The 14,455-nt window shown below is 42.2% G+C and overlaps 1 protein-coding gene across 3 annotated transcripts in view; it reads left to right on the top strand.

The window, feature by feature from the left end:
• Positions 1-385: 385 nt before the first annotated feature.
• SUZ12 (SUZ12 polycomb repressive complex 2 subunit) overlaps positions 386-14,455 on the top strand; it is a 32,898-nt gene continuing 18,828 nt past the window's right edge. The window contains exons 1-8 of one of the 3 annotated variants that reach the window (XM_083427401.1): positions 389-613; positions 830-922; positions 2,584-2,630; positions 2,714-2,778; positions 9,838-9,906; positions 11,981-12,030; positions 13,172-13,257; positions 13,797-14,028. In XM_083427401.1, the coding sequence (XP_083283527.1) occupies positions 565-613; positions 830-922; positions 2,584-2,630; positions 2,714-2,778; positions 9,838-9,906; positions 11,981-12,030; positions 13,172-13,257; positions 13,797-14,028 (691 nt within the window). In that variant the 5' untranslated portion in view covers positions 389-564. Of the gene's footprint in view, positions 923-2,583; positions 2,631-2,713; positions 2,779-9,837; positions 9,907-11,980; positions 12,031-13,171; positions 13,258-13,796; positions 14,029-14,455 lie in introns of all 3 variants that reach the window. The other 2 variants (XM_083427400.1, XM_083427402.1) reach the window with 2 other exon arrangements.

The following is a 14,455-nucleotide window of genomic DNA, read 5'->3' as shown; positions in this document are numbered from 1 at the left end:
TCCAATCGGGGCGCGTTCCACGGAACGAAGGCGCGCGCCTCAGAGCCCCTCGCGCCTCGACGTGAGCCGTCGGTTAAAAGAAGTTCCCTAAAGCCCACGTCCTCTCCCGTCATGCACCGCAGCGGCGAAAGCGTGCGGGTGGGGGGAGGAAGGAGCAGCTCCGCTTTCCCGCGAATTCAGTTCAAAGGAAGCAGGAGGGGGAGGGGGGGAGGCGAGCTCCCAGCGGCGAAGCGCGCGGTCCAACCAAACTCTCGCGGAATCATTCTGCCGTCACTTCTGGGCGGGCTCTGGGCCGGCCAATGGAGCGGCGCGGCGCCAGGGCGCGGGCCAATGGGCGCTGGGCGGAGGGGGCGGGAGCGGCTGGCGGCGGCGCCGTCGGGTTTGGCTGGAGCAGAGAGGGCGCTTGAGGAGAACCGATCGGCGGCGGGGCGAATTGGCGGAGTCGAAGCGCTGCCCACTTCCTCCGCCGCGCCGCGCCTCCTGGCCCTAGCGGGCCGCCGCTCCCCGCGTCTCCCGCCACGCGACCCGGCCCCGTCGGAAAGGGCCCTCTCCCCCCCTCCCACCATGGCTCCTCAGAAGCACGGCGGCGGAGGAGGCGGCGGCGCGGGGCCCAGCTCTGCTGCTCCTAGCGGAGGGGGAGGCGCCGTCGCGGCCACCGCCACGGGCGGAGGCGCGGGAGGCGGTGGTGGCAGTGGCGGCGGGTTCGGCGGCGGCGGCGGCTCGACCTCGGCCGCCGCGCCGGGCGGCAAGTCCGGCGGCGCCGTGGGAGGCCTCGGCAGCGGCTACTCGGGGGGCGGCAGCGGCTGCGGCTCCTCGGCGTCGTCGGCAGCGGCCTCCTCGGCTGCGGCCCTCCCGCCGGTGAAGAAGCCGAAGATGGAGCAGATCCAGGCCGACCACGAGCTCTTTCTGCAGGCCTTCGAGAGTGAGCTTCGTGGGGAGGAGGGAGGGGGGTCCGAAAATAACAACCGTTCCCCTCCCTCCCCCCTCCCGCCCGAGTCGAGGCGTGATGGGCGGAGGAGAGGGAGCAGCATCGGCCGCTTATCGTGGGGCGGCGGGGCTGCCTTCCCTTCCCCCCTGGCGCGCGCGGTTCCTTCGGCGGGAGGTGGTCCCCCCCCTTCTTTCGGTTGGGGTGGGGTGCTCTGCAAGCAATGCTGTTGCTCCTCTGCCAGGGTTGTCAGCCCCCAGGGCTGCCCGTGGGGGGGGGGAACCCGCGCCCTGCCTAATTGTTACATTAATGAGGCCGTGCCACACACGCTCCACCTCGAAGGATTTTAGGAGTAGTCAGATTGCGCCTCTCGGTAGGATTACCTTTCGGGGCTCGGGAGAGCCGCGGGGGGCGTTGTAAGTTGATACTATGTTGCTACGAGTGTCTTCTTCATCTCTCCCCCTCCCTCCCAACCCCTTGAGATCTCATTGGGAAGCTGGTTTTCCTAAGCGATTGTCCCACAAAAGATCATTTTCGAAGCTGAGGTTTTATGAACTGTAAGGAAAGTCAAGGGGGGATGTATGGAGGGTTAGGGAATTGGCCTCTGGTTTTGGACCTTAAAAAGGTTGGTTATTCTATTTGGGGCAAAAATTGCAGACTTTTGAGTTGTGTGGTGAAGGCTGATGGTATGGATAAGGCTGGTCAAGGAGGAGTGGAGAACTCGAGAAGGAAACTTGTGATCAGGAATTAGTCTGAAGAATGTGGCCGATTATTTGGTAGCCTTACAAAATTGCCTTATGTATAGAAAAAAGGTTTTAACTGCCACCCATTTTTTAAACATTGCAACAACTAGTTTTTAAAGTGAAAAGGTTCATTCCCTAGAACTTTCATCTAACAAGACAGCAGCTTAACAAAAACATTGGGGGGGGACAGCAGTTGCTCTTAGAACACTTAAAGCACATCTTCTGATTCTTGTAAAATGAAATTGTGAATGATAAATCTGTACACTTTATAGAGTAAGATTTTAAATAAAGTTGGATTAGGAAGGAACTAGTGTGTTTCCCAGAGGTCAGTTTTCTAAGAATTTAAGATGTTTTCTTCCACTAAATTATATATTTTCAGAGATGGTGTAGAAATGTTGAAGGGTTCTACGCTGACAGGCATAACTCTGGTTAAGCATCTGAATATTCTTCCTCCTTTGTGAACTTTGTGTTTCATAGGAGCTAAGTAGTCAAGACTTTGCTAGCAAGATAGAATGTATTATATCCAAGGGCATAATGCTGCTGTTGGTTATTCAAGTGTAAGGGATGCAAAATTAGCTTCTGGAAATACTCCATTCCACAAAAGTATTTTTAATCTATCTTATTGGATCTATTGCTGTATGTTATGGGTGTTTATTTTCAAATATATACTGCCATATTTCACAGTAGTAGATGGGTAGTGGTCCCAGTAGTGGTCACTTGGTTGTAGCTGATAGTGATTAGGTTGCTGCTTGAAAGTGCCCACTTGCTTCATTACAGTCTAGGTATTTATGTACTACACATGTTTGGTATGAATGGATAATGTTGTATATTCAAAAATTTAATGTGTTTCAGGGAAAAGCTAGTAAAGTGTCAAATTTTCTGCTTTGTAAAAGACTGCTCTATTTTCTCTCACAGAACCAACACAAATATATAGATTTCTACGCACCCGCAATCTCATAGCTGTGAGTAACTGTTAATCCTTTATTTTAATTTTTTGATCCACTCGTGGCAATGTTGAATTGACTTTTTTCATTTTCCGTTGCAGCCAATATTCTTGCACAGAACTCTCACGTATATGTCCCACAGAAACTCTCGAACAAATATCAAAAGGTAACTTCACATATTAAAAATGTTTGTTATTTAATATGTTAGCGTCGTCCCCTCTTTAGCAACTGAGATGATGATAATAGTAGGGTACTGCCTATGTATAGTATGAATGATAACTTTCTCCAAAATTGGGACCTAAATTCTTTTTGTAAACTTCACTTGGAAATGAACTTAATGACCACATGTACATATGTAATGAAGCCTTGTATTTGTCTTAAATTTTCATGTGGATTGGTTTGCAATGTGAGCTTGCAAGTGGTAGTTTTTCAGAGATTCACTTTGCTGATGCATAGCAATGAAAAATATCAACTGTTTGCTGTCAAAGATGAAATCACATTGCATAAAAAATGTATATACTTCATAAGTAATTGGGAGTGTTTGGTAATTAATTAACATTGTATTGTGCTTGCTATTTAGCTGTTACTGCTTGTGGTACTTCCATCTTAAGTCACAATGCTTTGCTTCAGGTCAATGTAGGTAATACTTTATATTTTCTTTAAACTTAGCCTCTCAGTAAAAAATAATTATAGACAATGTCTGTGGGAAAGTAAAGAAAAATGGTAATCCAAACTAACTTCATTTTTGAGCTTCTGCAGTCGGTTTAGCAATCAGGAGCCTTGAAATACTAATACACTTCAAAATAATTAAAACTGCCTTTAGCTTTGAGTGCTTGCAACGTAATGTTTTTATCTCAGATAACCTATAAAGATTAAATTTGTAACTCCACTTGAATGGAATTAGTGGTGCAAAACATTGTTTGAGTCAACAAGATACGCATAAGATACGTCAGAGGATGGAAAAAAACAAAGCGATAAAATGTACACTGAAGGAATGGGGTATGCTTGCCACGGAAAAGGGAACTACAATGGGAGTTAATTCTTAGGCATATAGCATTGCTGTTGCCCATTAACATGAATTGTTCTCGAAAGCCATTTAAAATAAAGCAAGAACCAACAGATTTAAATAATGTAAAAATAGGTCTAATTAGTCAGAAGACTATAGTGGAGTATAGGTCAGTAGACATCTAGGAATTAGGTTTGTGTGCTGTAGGGTGTTAGTGCAAACAGAGGGATGAATCCTTGATCATGTTCTGAGTCTGGGACGTTTTGTCAAATAACTTGTAATGGTCAGTGCTGCTACTGGATGATAGGGAGCATCAGCTACATATAGGTGTATTTTTTTGGTATGTCTTTGTTTCAATGTAGTTGTGGTATTGAAAGAGTATGGCTATTTAAGGACTCATAGAATTCCTCAAACTAAAACTGTTTTCTTTCCAGAAATATCTTACATTTAGCGACAGTATGGGAGCCTGCTTTTTCTGCTACTGCAGATAGCCAAAGAATATTTTTTTACTGCAACATCCATACTTAGTATTTATTTCTGCAGTGTGATGGAGAAAGATGAAATTGGCTGTGTTTGCACATCATGGTAAACCATAAACCATGGATTGCCATGTTCAAATGAATTGTGCTTTCTCAGCCACATTGGGAGGAACCAAATTGTGATCACTGGCTTAGCAGTCCAAACAAGTGATCATGGTTTGGTTTGGTTTGCTCTTTAAAGAAAACCATACTGATAAGCCAATGTTTCTTCTTGGCATACCAGTTATAGCTTGAGCAAAATAAACTGGTTCCTAATTGGTGCTGTAACACTAAATTGGGGGTCATGGGTTTGTTTTCTCCCATCCCAAGAGGGAAGTAGCAAAATAGCTGCTATTCTCTTGTGCATAGTAAGTCATAGCTTACTGTGATATGCAAAAGGCCTAGATTCTTAGCTTTAATCTTTAATTCATGTTTGCATATAGTTAGTTGACTGGTAAACATGTGGTAAGAAAGAACTGCATCCAAGAAGCCAGGCAGTGAAGCTTTTGTAAATGAGATCTGTTGGTTGTTTCCAGCAATGTGGTATAAATGACAGTGTGGACATAAATGACTATTAAAATGTGTTAAGGGCTAGTAACTATGTGTAATATTCATAAGAATATTAATGTGCAAGCACAGCCACGAGAATTGCAAAATAAGGTCATCTGAATTGTAGGTGAATGATGGTCATGTCAACTGTTCTGCGAGAAGCAAAAACAACAATGTTGTTGAATACATTTTCTGTCTTTTCCTGAAGTGTACTCTCAAGGCAGCTCACAGCTACAAATAATAAAGTACAAAGAATTAAACTGTAAAAGCCATCAGTTTAAACAGAGAGACCAAATTAGGAGAATGCTTGCTGAAATAAAATTGTCTTTACCACGCGCCAAAGGACAGGATGTATTATGGGGGCCAAACCATACCTCTGTAAAAGAGTTATTTCACAATATGGATGCCACAGGTGAGAAGGCCCACTCTTGTGCTTGCTCACCATTCTTCAGATAGCAGGGGAACACGGAAGAGGGCCTCCCATTATGGAATCTAGAGGAGACCCATAACAGACTTTCTGGACAGATTCATGCAGGAGTCAGTGTTTCCTCACCTCACTGTTTAGGACTCCAAAAATCAAAGGCTGGAGCTGGTTCACCACAACATGGTCAGGTATCTTAATCAAAAATGCAGATTAGAAACTGGGCAAAACTCATTCATATTGGAGAGAAGTGCAAGGATATCTTCAAGAGTGTCTTCACAATTACTTAAGTGCTGTCAAACAACCTCTGCAACCCAAACCCTGTTCTGACTGCCTTTACAAGCCATGATGAACAAAGATCATGCTGAGTCTTTCAGTTTCAAGAATCTTGTCCACATTCTCAGATTGTGCAAAATGGAAAGTATAAGGCATGGGGAGGTCTGAAAAGGTGCTTTAGAGCAAACTGCAGGACTTCTCACAGGCATCTGGTTGGACATTATCAGAAACATGACAATAGGCCTTTCGTCTGATCCATCGGGGCTCTTAATGTTTGCAAAGGGCAGTACAAAGCAGGAGATCCCATATAGATTCTAGCGAGAAAAGGGTTACTTAGCAGAGTTGTCCACACCCACCCTCCTATTAACAAAACGTATCACATTTCCCTTCGCCACGAACAAATGACCCGCAGGGAATGATACTTAAATTCCACAAAGTCGAGAGTTCTGTGCTTTAAGCTGGATCCAACCAAGACAAAGGTGCTTTAGGGGACATGAACAAATGACCTCGCGGGGAACGATATTTAAATTCCACAAAGTCAAGAGAGTCAAAGTCGAGAGTTCCAGGGAGGAAGGAATGTGTTTGGAGCATTGGAGGGACTTGTAAACAAGGGTGTTTATGAGGGAAGTTTGAGGGGGAAGCCTGCAGTGCTGTCTCATGGTGCATGTAGGACCAAGAGACATTGACAGCAAGGGAGCTGCTTCAGTGACCTGCAACACCAGTGCCAGGTTTGTCTTCCTGCCTGAGAATGCAAAACTGCACCTGCAGTGAGTACAAGCTAGTTGCCTTGCTGGAAGAGAAGCTACAGCAACTTGAGGCAGAAAACCAGGACTGTCAGGAGCCATGCTGTGTCTCTGGAGCTACAAAATCAATTTCATGTCCTCACCTCAGATACTGATTCTCAGCCTGAGGAGCAAGAACTACAACTGCAGGCCTTGGAATACATTGAGGTAGTAGTGGACAGTGGACAGAATGATTTCTGTCGCTCCCCAGAGAAGAAAAGATGTGTGGTGGCAGAGGACGGGGCAGCAATGTGTGGAGGAATGACTGGTGGTTTTAGTTGTCCCTATCCGAATGCACAAAGTACAGGAAGCAAGCAAGAAGAACTTGAGCTCTTATAGGATGACAAATATGACCCAATAAGCATTGCTGAAACTTGGTGAGATGAGACTCATGGCTGGAATGTAGAAACTGAGGGGTACAACCTGCTCAAAATAAATGATGTGTACACTTGTGACGATATCTAAGATTTTGAGCATGGAAGGCAGATTGTGTAAAAATTGTAGGAAAGGGAAAGAACATGATCTTACTGTAGGAGCTTTTGGATGTAATCTCAGAACCTCTGTCTATAATCTTTGAGAATTCTTGGAGAACAGGTGAAGTCATGCCAGATGAATCTCATTTTTCTTTTCTTTTTTATAGTTACCAGCTTAGTGGATTAGGGAAGTGCTGTGGATGTAGTGTACCTTGATTTCAGTAAGGCTTTGTCAAAGTCCTTCATAATATTCCTGTACAGAAGCTGGTAAAATGTAGACTGGACAAAGTAACTTTTAGGTGAATTTGACTGACCAAACCCAAAGAGTGTTCATGAATGGTTCCTTGTAGGGTGCCGCAGGGTTCTGTCCTGAACCCTTTGTTGTTCAACATCTTTATCAATGATTTGGATGATGGAATTGAGGGGGTGTTAATCAAAATTGCAGATGAGAGCAAACTGGGAGGGGCAGCTAATGCCACTGAAGACAGAATTGGGATTCAAAATGACCTTAACAGATTGGAGAACTGGGTCAAAATTAACCAAATTAATTTCAGTAGAGAGAAATGCAAGGTTCTGTACTTAGACAGGAAGAACCAGCTGCACAAATATAAAATAGGGGACAGCTGGATTGCCAGTAGTATACAGTGGTACCTCAGGTTACAGATGCTTCAGGTTACAGACTCCGCTAACCCAGAAATAGTACCTCGGGTTAAGAACTTTGGTTCAGGATGAGAACAGAAATCGTGCTGCGGCAGTGGGAGGCCCCATTAGCTAAAGTGGTTCTTCAGGTTAAGAATGGACCTCCAGAACGAATTAAGTACTTAACTCGAGGTACCGCTGTATATGAAAAGGATATTGGGATCATAATAGACCAAAAGAGTCAACAGTGTGATGCAACAGCAAAAAACCACGCCAGTGCTATTTTAGGTTGCATCAACAGAAATATAGCGTCCAGATGAAGGGAAGTAATAGTACTGTTCTATTCTGCCTTGGTCAGCCACACTGCGTCCAGTTCTGGGTGCTACAATTTGAGAAGGACAAGCTGGAATGCATGCAGAGTAGGACAGTCAAGATGATCAAGCGTCTGGAAACAAAGCCTTATGAGAAGTGGTTGAGGAAGTTGGATGTGTTTCGCCTGGAAAAGAGGAGACAGAGGAGATATTGAAAGGGCTGTCACATGGAAGGCGGAGCAGGCTTGGGACCTGAACCAATGGATTCAAGTTACAAGAAAGGAAATTACTAGTAAACATCAGGAAGACCTTTCTGACAATAAGAGCTGTCAACGGAACTGACCCCCTTGGAAGGTGGCAGATGCTTCTTCCTTGGATGTTCTAAAGCACAGGTTGGATGGCTACCTGTCAAGGATGCTTTAGCTGAGATTCCCGCATAGCAGGGCTTTGGACTAGATAACCCTTGGTGTCACTTCCCCCATCTTCCCTCCGTGTGTGTGTGTGTGTTTAGATTGTAAGCCTGCGGGTAGCGACTGTTTTGTTTTGCTCATGTAAGCAGCTCCGAAAGCCTTTTTGGCTGAAGAACAGGGTACAAATTCTACAAATTTAGTATCCTGTCTTTATAAACCCAGTTGTAAGGACACACAATGGAAGCTAGCAGAGTGTTGGACAAGGCTCCTTGAAAAAGGGTATTGAATCCTAGGGTCACACGCATGCTCATCTGATTCAGGAGATTGTTGCATCAATCAGCCTAGTGGGCAGAGATAGGAGATTTATGCTTCCTTCCCCCAAATAGATACTCTAGTATGCAACATGTCTATTTTCTCACCAAGAATCAAATCGTGGATGAACTTGGTTTCTTTGTTAACTGACCCTCAACATTCGAAGACTTGGTGGATTGCTAGCAAGGCTACCTCAGTTCCCAGGACTGAAGGATGGATCAGGAGAGACACTTGTGTGATATCTCAGCTTCCGATTACCTGGCGTGTTCTTCCCTATCCCATACACCTTCCTACACATATCCAGTAACATGGCCCCATCTGTCTCGCTTCAGAAACATACTCCCAATATAAACAGTCAAAAAGCATTTCCCAAATATTTAACACCGGTTCCACACATTAGCCTTCAAGTGCTTATGTTCTGCAGAGACTAAACTATATATTTTAAGCCCTAAGCTGCAGAGATGTCAAAATGTTCGCCTTTTATTCTTCAGAGTAGTCAAAGCAAGTATAAAATGCTACGACCACAGTTACTAGCTTTCTGAATATAAGGCGGCTGAGTGAGTTTGGCATGGATTGTCTTGTATAAATATATATTCATGTTTCCGTTTGAGTAAATTATTTACAAAGCAATGAAAATAGCATTGCTTAAGCCTTTAAGGAACTTGTACTATTCCTTTTTTTACTTTTGTCCTTTGCCTTACAGATTATACTTAGACCTTATTTGAAATTTCCTATCGTTGTATGAACATTCTCTCATATTTGTATTTTTTGTCCTTAGAATTGGAAAGGGAAGTACCTTCCAATTATATATGCTTATTTAATTTCTCAGTCTTTTACAACTTGAGAAATAAAAGTATTAAAGCTTGACGAGTGCCGTCTGGTATGGGATTTCAAGATCTATTTGATAAGAAACCAGCTTTTTCTCAATTGTGAATTATTTTCAGTTTGACAGGCTGATCTAAACGATTGTGTAACCTTTTCCAGTTATCTTCTTAGAGAAATGCATCTAGCAACCACTTGCTGATGCCTGGCCTAAGTCCTCCTTGTACTATACCCCAATATTCAGTAAAGGGCTGTCATATGAAGACACTGGCACACTGCCAGACCTGAATGTTTTTAGTACAAGGAATGTCGCTAGTGTTCAGCTGAGCTCCCACAAAGCAAAAACAGCTTTTCTGAATTCTAGTTCTGTAACTCTAGAATTCAGTTTCTGATACCTTTGTCTATTTATGCCTGTGGTGATTCTTAAGTGATAGTACATTTTACTTCTGTAAGTGTTCTTGAGCTAAGCGTAAATATTGAAACGTTTTGAAAATAGCCATGATTGAAAGACAAAATATTTAGGGATTAACATCATGCGGCTAAACACTAGCTTTCTGTGTCATATTGTGAAGTATTTCACAACTTGGTGCACCCGACTCCCTTCCAGGTCCTAAAAAAAAGCAATTGGAACAAATCTTTATGAAGCAAAACTTAACAACATAATGGAGATCAGTGAAATTTCAAAAAAACACAACTTTTATTACAGGAAAACATTCAGAGTAGACGGGATGCTGACGAAAGTAGAGAAAAAACAGGGAGAACACGACTTGCAAAGGTAACATTCATTTTATCTACCGAGAATGTTTCAGTAACAGTGTTTCAAATGGGATTATGTATTTTCTATGTCAGTAGAAGTCATACTGAAATATGACTGGAAGTATAATGAAATTCTGCTCCTCCCATAATAAAATAAATGTAAACTAATTTTACCAGAGGTGTTGTGTGTGGTGTCTGTCTGTTCTCTGGTAAACTTGCGCTACAGTGTTTAGCTCTTAATATGGATGAAATAAAACATACAGTCACTTCCTGAAAAGCGGCAAAACATGCCAACCGGCTCTAGTAATTTATTTGTTTTTGAAATTTCATTGATTTCCATTATGTAGTTGAATCACAGTTTATTCTGTAGTGCATGTGCGAAAACACACCTTTCCATCTATTGCTGCAGGTTGCTTGTTGTTGTTCAAAACTGTTGTTGCATTTGTGTTAGGTGAATATGCTGAAATCTTGCCAGAAAACCTTCATAAAATGCCTGTGCTATGTTGTAGATAGGAATAAGTTTATTGATCGTCATTATTTAATTATTTCTATGACTCCCAATTGTCAACATATCAGTTGATAGATGGGGAAGTATCTTCTTGAAATTGCAGCTTCATATTTTGGGAGTAATTCTGGACCCAGCCTTGACCTTGGGTGACCAGGTGACAAGCAGTGGTGGAATATGCTTTTGCCCAGCTCTGGTGATCACATGCTTGAACTACTTCATGGGGCAGCCTTTGAAGAGTGTTCAGAAAAATAAACTGTGATGGCTAGGATATTAACTAGAGATGAATGCCAGGGGTAAATTCCATCATTGTTGGAACAGCTGAATTGGCCTCCAGTTGGTTTCTGGGACCAATTCAAAGTGCTGGTTAAGACATGTGAAGTCTGGGACCAGGATTCTTGATGGACCATCTTCTCCATTATGAGTCTGTTCATATATTAAGATAATTAACAGGAAAACTTTTGTGCTCCTGGGACCAGAGTGATGGCCTTTTTTGTGGCCTTGGTCACACTTTGGAATTGCCTCCCAGACACATGTACCTCACTCTTTACCTGACATGTCTTCCACTGCAATGTGAAAACCTTCCACTTTAGGGAAATCCTTGGTCTGTTAGTTATTTTAGTGCACTTGGTTGACCATCCTTAAGGTGTTTTTTGTTTTTGTTTGTTTTTTGTTTTTGTTTTTTGTTGCTGTACAGTTTTTAATTATGTGTTATCGTTCATATCTAAATTTAATGTTAATTTTGTTGGCCACCTTGAACTATTTGGAAATATAGGGTATAAATGATTTTTTAAAATTAACCTGTTTAAAAACCTGAATTGAATACAAAACAAAGAAAGCTATTTTGAACTTGTTAATGAATCGGTGACCCTATTATCAATTATTTATTGTAAGAAGAAAATCATAGGCTGCTTAAGCATAAAACACGTAAGAGGGCACACAATAAAAATAAAGGAAAAACAGATACAATTACCGTATTTTTCGCTCTATAACACGCACCTGACCATAACACGCATGTAGTTTTTAGAGGAGGAAAATCCGTAGGCACGCCACCCGTAGGCATTCCCTCCATAACACGCACAGACATTTCCCCTTACTTTCTAGGAGGAAAAAAGTGAGTGTTATGGTGCAAAAAATACAGTAATAGGAAGGGAAGCATTGTTGCACTTGAACTCATTCTACGAGCACAATCATCTAGTTGTGATACGATCCAAAGTATGAGTGAAAAACACTGATTTGACCATTAAGTATAATGCCTTTAGGAAATTCCTGGGCCAATGCTTTGTCCCATGATGTTGCTAAAGGGAGGCATGTTTCATGTTTTCATAAGAACATGAGAAGGACCCATCTGATTAACATCCCGCATTGGCCAGCCAGATACTTCTAGAAATTCCTAAACTGTCTAAAAAGGCAGCCACGTGTGAAGTGCATTGCTGTAACATAATCTTGGTGCAATTATTGCATGAATGAGGCCAGGTTAGATTAAGAAAATAAATGTTAAAAAAGATTACTTGTTGTCTTCTCTCACATTTCTTAAATGTGCCTAGAATGTCTGAAGAGTGAAACAATATTTCTTTCCTTATTTTAGCTTGTCTGCTCATCTACAACTCACCTTTACTGGTTTCTTCCATAAAAATGGTACGTATTTCATCATACATTTTTTCTTTCAATGTCGCTTACTGATGATAGAGGAATGTTTTGGTGTGTAACTGAGGTTCATGGACCTCTGCATTTTCACTGGGTGAAATAGTATTTATTGTGATTTGCTTGTAGACTGCGAAATGTGTCCTTATAAAATCCTTTCATTATGACTAAGCTGAACTGTATATCATTTTATAGTACACTTAACATTTTGGGATGATAAGTTATCATGGAGAAAAATAACAGTAGAAATGATCTAAGCTAGAATCAAGATACATTTAAATTTTAGTGTTGTAACCCGTGTAAATTTATTGGTACATGTGCAGGCAGACAACATTAAAGACTGGCCTCTTGGTTGAATGGTGTTAAATTGTCAGAAAGTGTTGAGCTCTACATGTCCATGAAAATTGGCAACAGTCCTCTTTTTCTGCAAATTGCTGTTTGCTGGCTCCCCAAAATGAATAGCTGTTGCAGGGTTGGAATCAGGTTTCAGGGGAACGTGGTCCAAGTGCCCTGCTGGAGCCCTTGCTCTGTCCTATGGGATTTCTTCTCATTAGCTAACCAATAGCTAATGAAATTGCTTTTAAAAAAATAGTTACTAGGGAGGTGGTGAGCTGGCAGCAGTAAGGCCCAGTCCTTTGATAGAATAGACGAAGCAGCTGCATGTAATCTTCATTTCCCTGGAATTACTCTGGACCTGGTAGTGGGTTCATCCTCACCTGACACGGCACTTTATAGTGCTGGGCTAAGCACTGCCACCCTAGCAGCAGCTTGAAAAAGAAGAGGGGGACATCAGGGATCCAGTATCAGCCTCAGTGGGCCCTGTCATTTGCCCCTTCTTGCGGCTATTAACCCTGGGCTTCAGCAGTGGCTCCAGTGAGCACAGCTGCGAGTTAACATGCACTTCTCCATTCAACTCTCCCCTTGATCTCTCTCCTCCCTGCCCTGCACGCAAATTGGGTAATGCAGTACAGTGCTACAGGGCCTGTGCTTAAGGTTCTCTATATAGTTTAAAGGGCCAGTGACACATTAAAGCAAAAAGACAGCACCTAGACTGGCAGATATGTATTTGGGTTGCACTGAAGTAGAACCTCTCTTTCAGAAGTTTAAAACATTTTCCCCCTTGGGCTCTTTTTAGATAAGCCATTGCAAAACTCAGAAAATGAACAAAGTTCTGTAACTCTGGAAGTACTGCTTATAAAAGTTTGCCACAAGAAACGAAAGGTAAGTTTAGGCATGGTTTAGCAGTAGCAGGAGAAAGCAGCTTTTACTGTAAGATACTGTAAGATCTCCAAAATGCTGCTGCTATCATCATCATCATCATTAATTATAGCCCACATTTTCCCTGGTGGAAAATCAATCATTTGAGTATTTCTACAAGTCATAAAGAAAAAAGTAATAATCATTTTCCAGTTTATTTTAATATTTTGTCTGTATTCTCTGCTTTTAAAATTCCCCTAAAGAGTATGGGTTCACAGAATCTTGTGCTTTGTTGCTCTAATAAAATAATAAATTCAATAAACGTTGAAAGAGATTACTGGCTGTCTTCTCTCTCACTTTAAGCAGATTTGTTAACTTCATCATGTGTCATATCCTAGATTTAGACTACACAATAATCTATAGAAGAGGGAGTTTGGCAATACATGTTCATCATTTATAAACTGTTTCCCATCCCCCCAATGGGTCTTCGTTAAACCTCACAGGCATTTCATTTTCACTTTATCCAGATACTGAAAAGTATTAAATGTGTTCTATGTCTACAGGATGTTAGTTGTCCAGTAAGGCAAGTCCCTACTGGTAAAAAGCAGGTGCCCTTGAATCCAGACCTCAACCAAATGAAACCAGGCAGCTTTCCATCACTAGCAGTTTCCAGCAACGAATTTGAACCCAGTAACAGCCATATGGTGAAGTCTTACTCATTATTATTCAGAGTAACGCGTCCAGGAAGAAGAGAATTTAATGGGATGATAAATGGTGAAACTAATGAAAACATTGGTAAGCATGAAGTATATCCAGAACTTACTCATTTAATCGGGGGAAATCAGCTAGCTGCTTAAAAGAAAAATATTAAGCAGGCTTTTGAATGTGTGGGCGTTAATTGCTTTATACTTCCAATCCTATACTCAACAGTTTTCCTGGGTGAGTGCTTTTAGGATGAGACAAAGTGTTCCTGACAACCGTGGAGGTTGCAGATCCACTGCCTTGACTGTAGATGTGTCCATGGAAATTCCCCCACGTACTGCAGACAAGCTCTGCTGGTGAAGTGGGTGGCATAGAGGAAGAGCACATCTATGCCTATTCGTTCCATGGTTAAAAACCCGTCAGGAACTGGTGTAAATAATTTCCCTCCCATTAAAAAGTTGAGGATCAACATGGGAACTGTTTGGATGTTACACTGGCATACACAATTGCACAACCACCA

Source organism: Podarcis tiliguerta, assembly GCF_965153285.1.
Source record: "Podarcis tiliguerta genome assembly, chromosome: 2".
Classification (NCBI taxonomy): Eukaryota; Metazoa; Chordata; class Lepidosauria; order Squamata; family Lacertidae; genus Podarcis; species Podarcis tiliguerta.
This window is presented reverse-complemented; position numbering and strand designations above follow the sequence as displayed.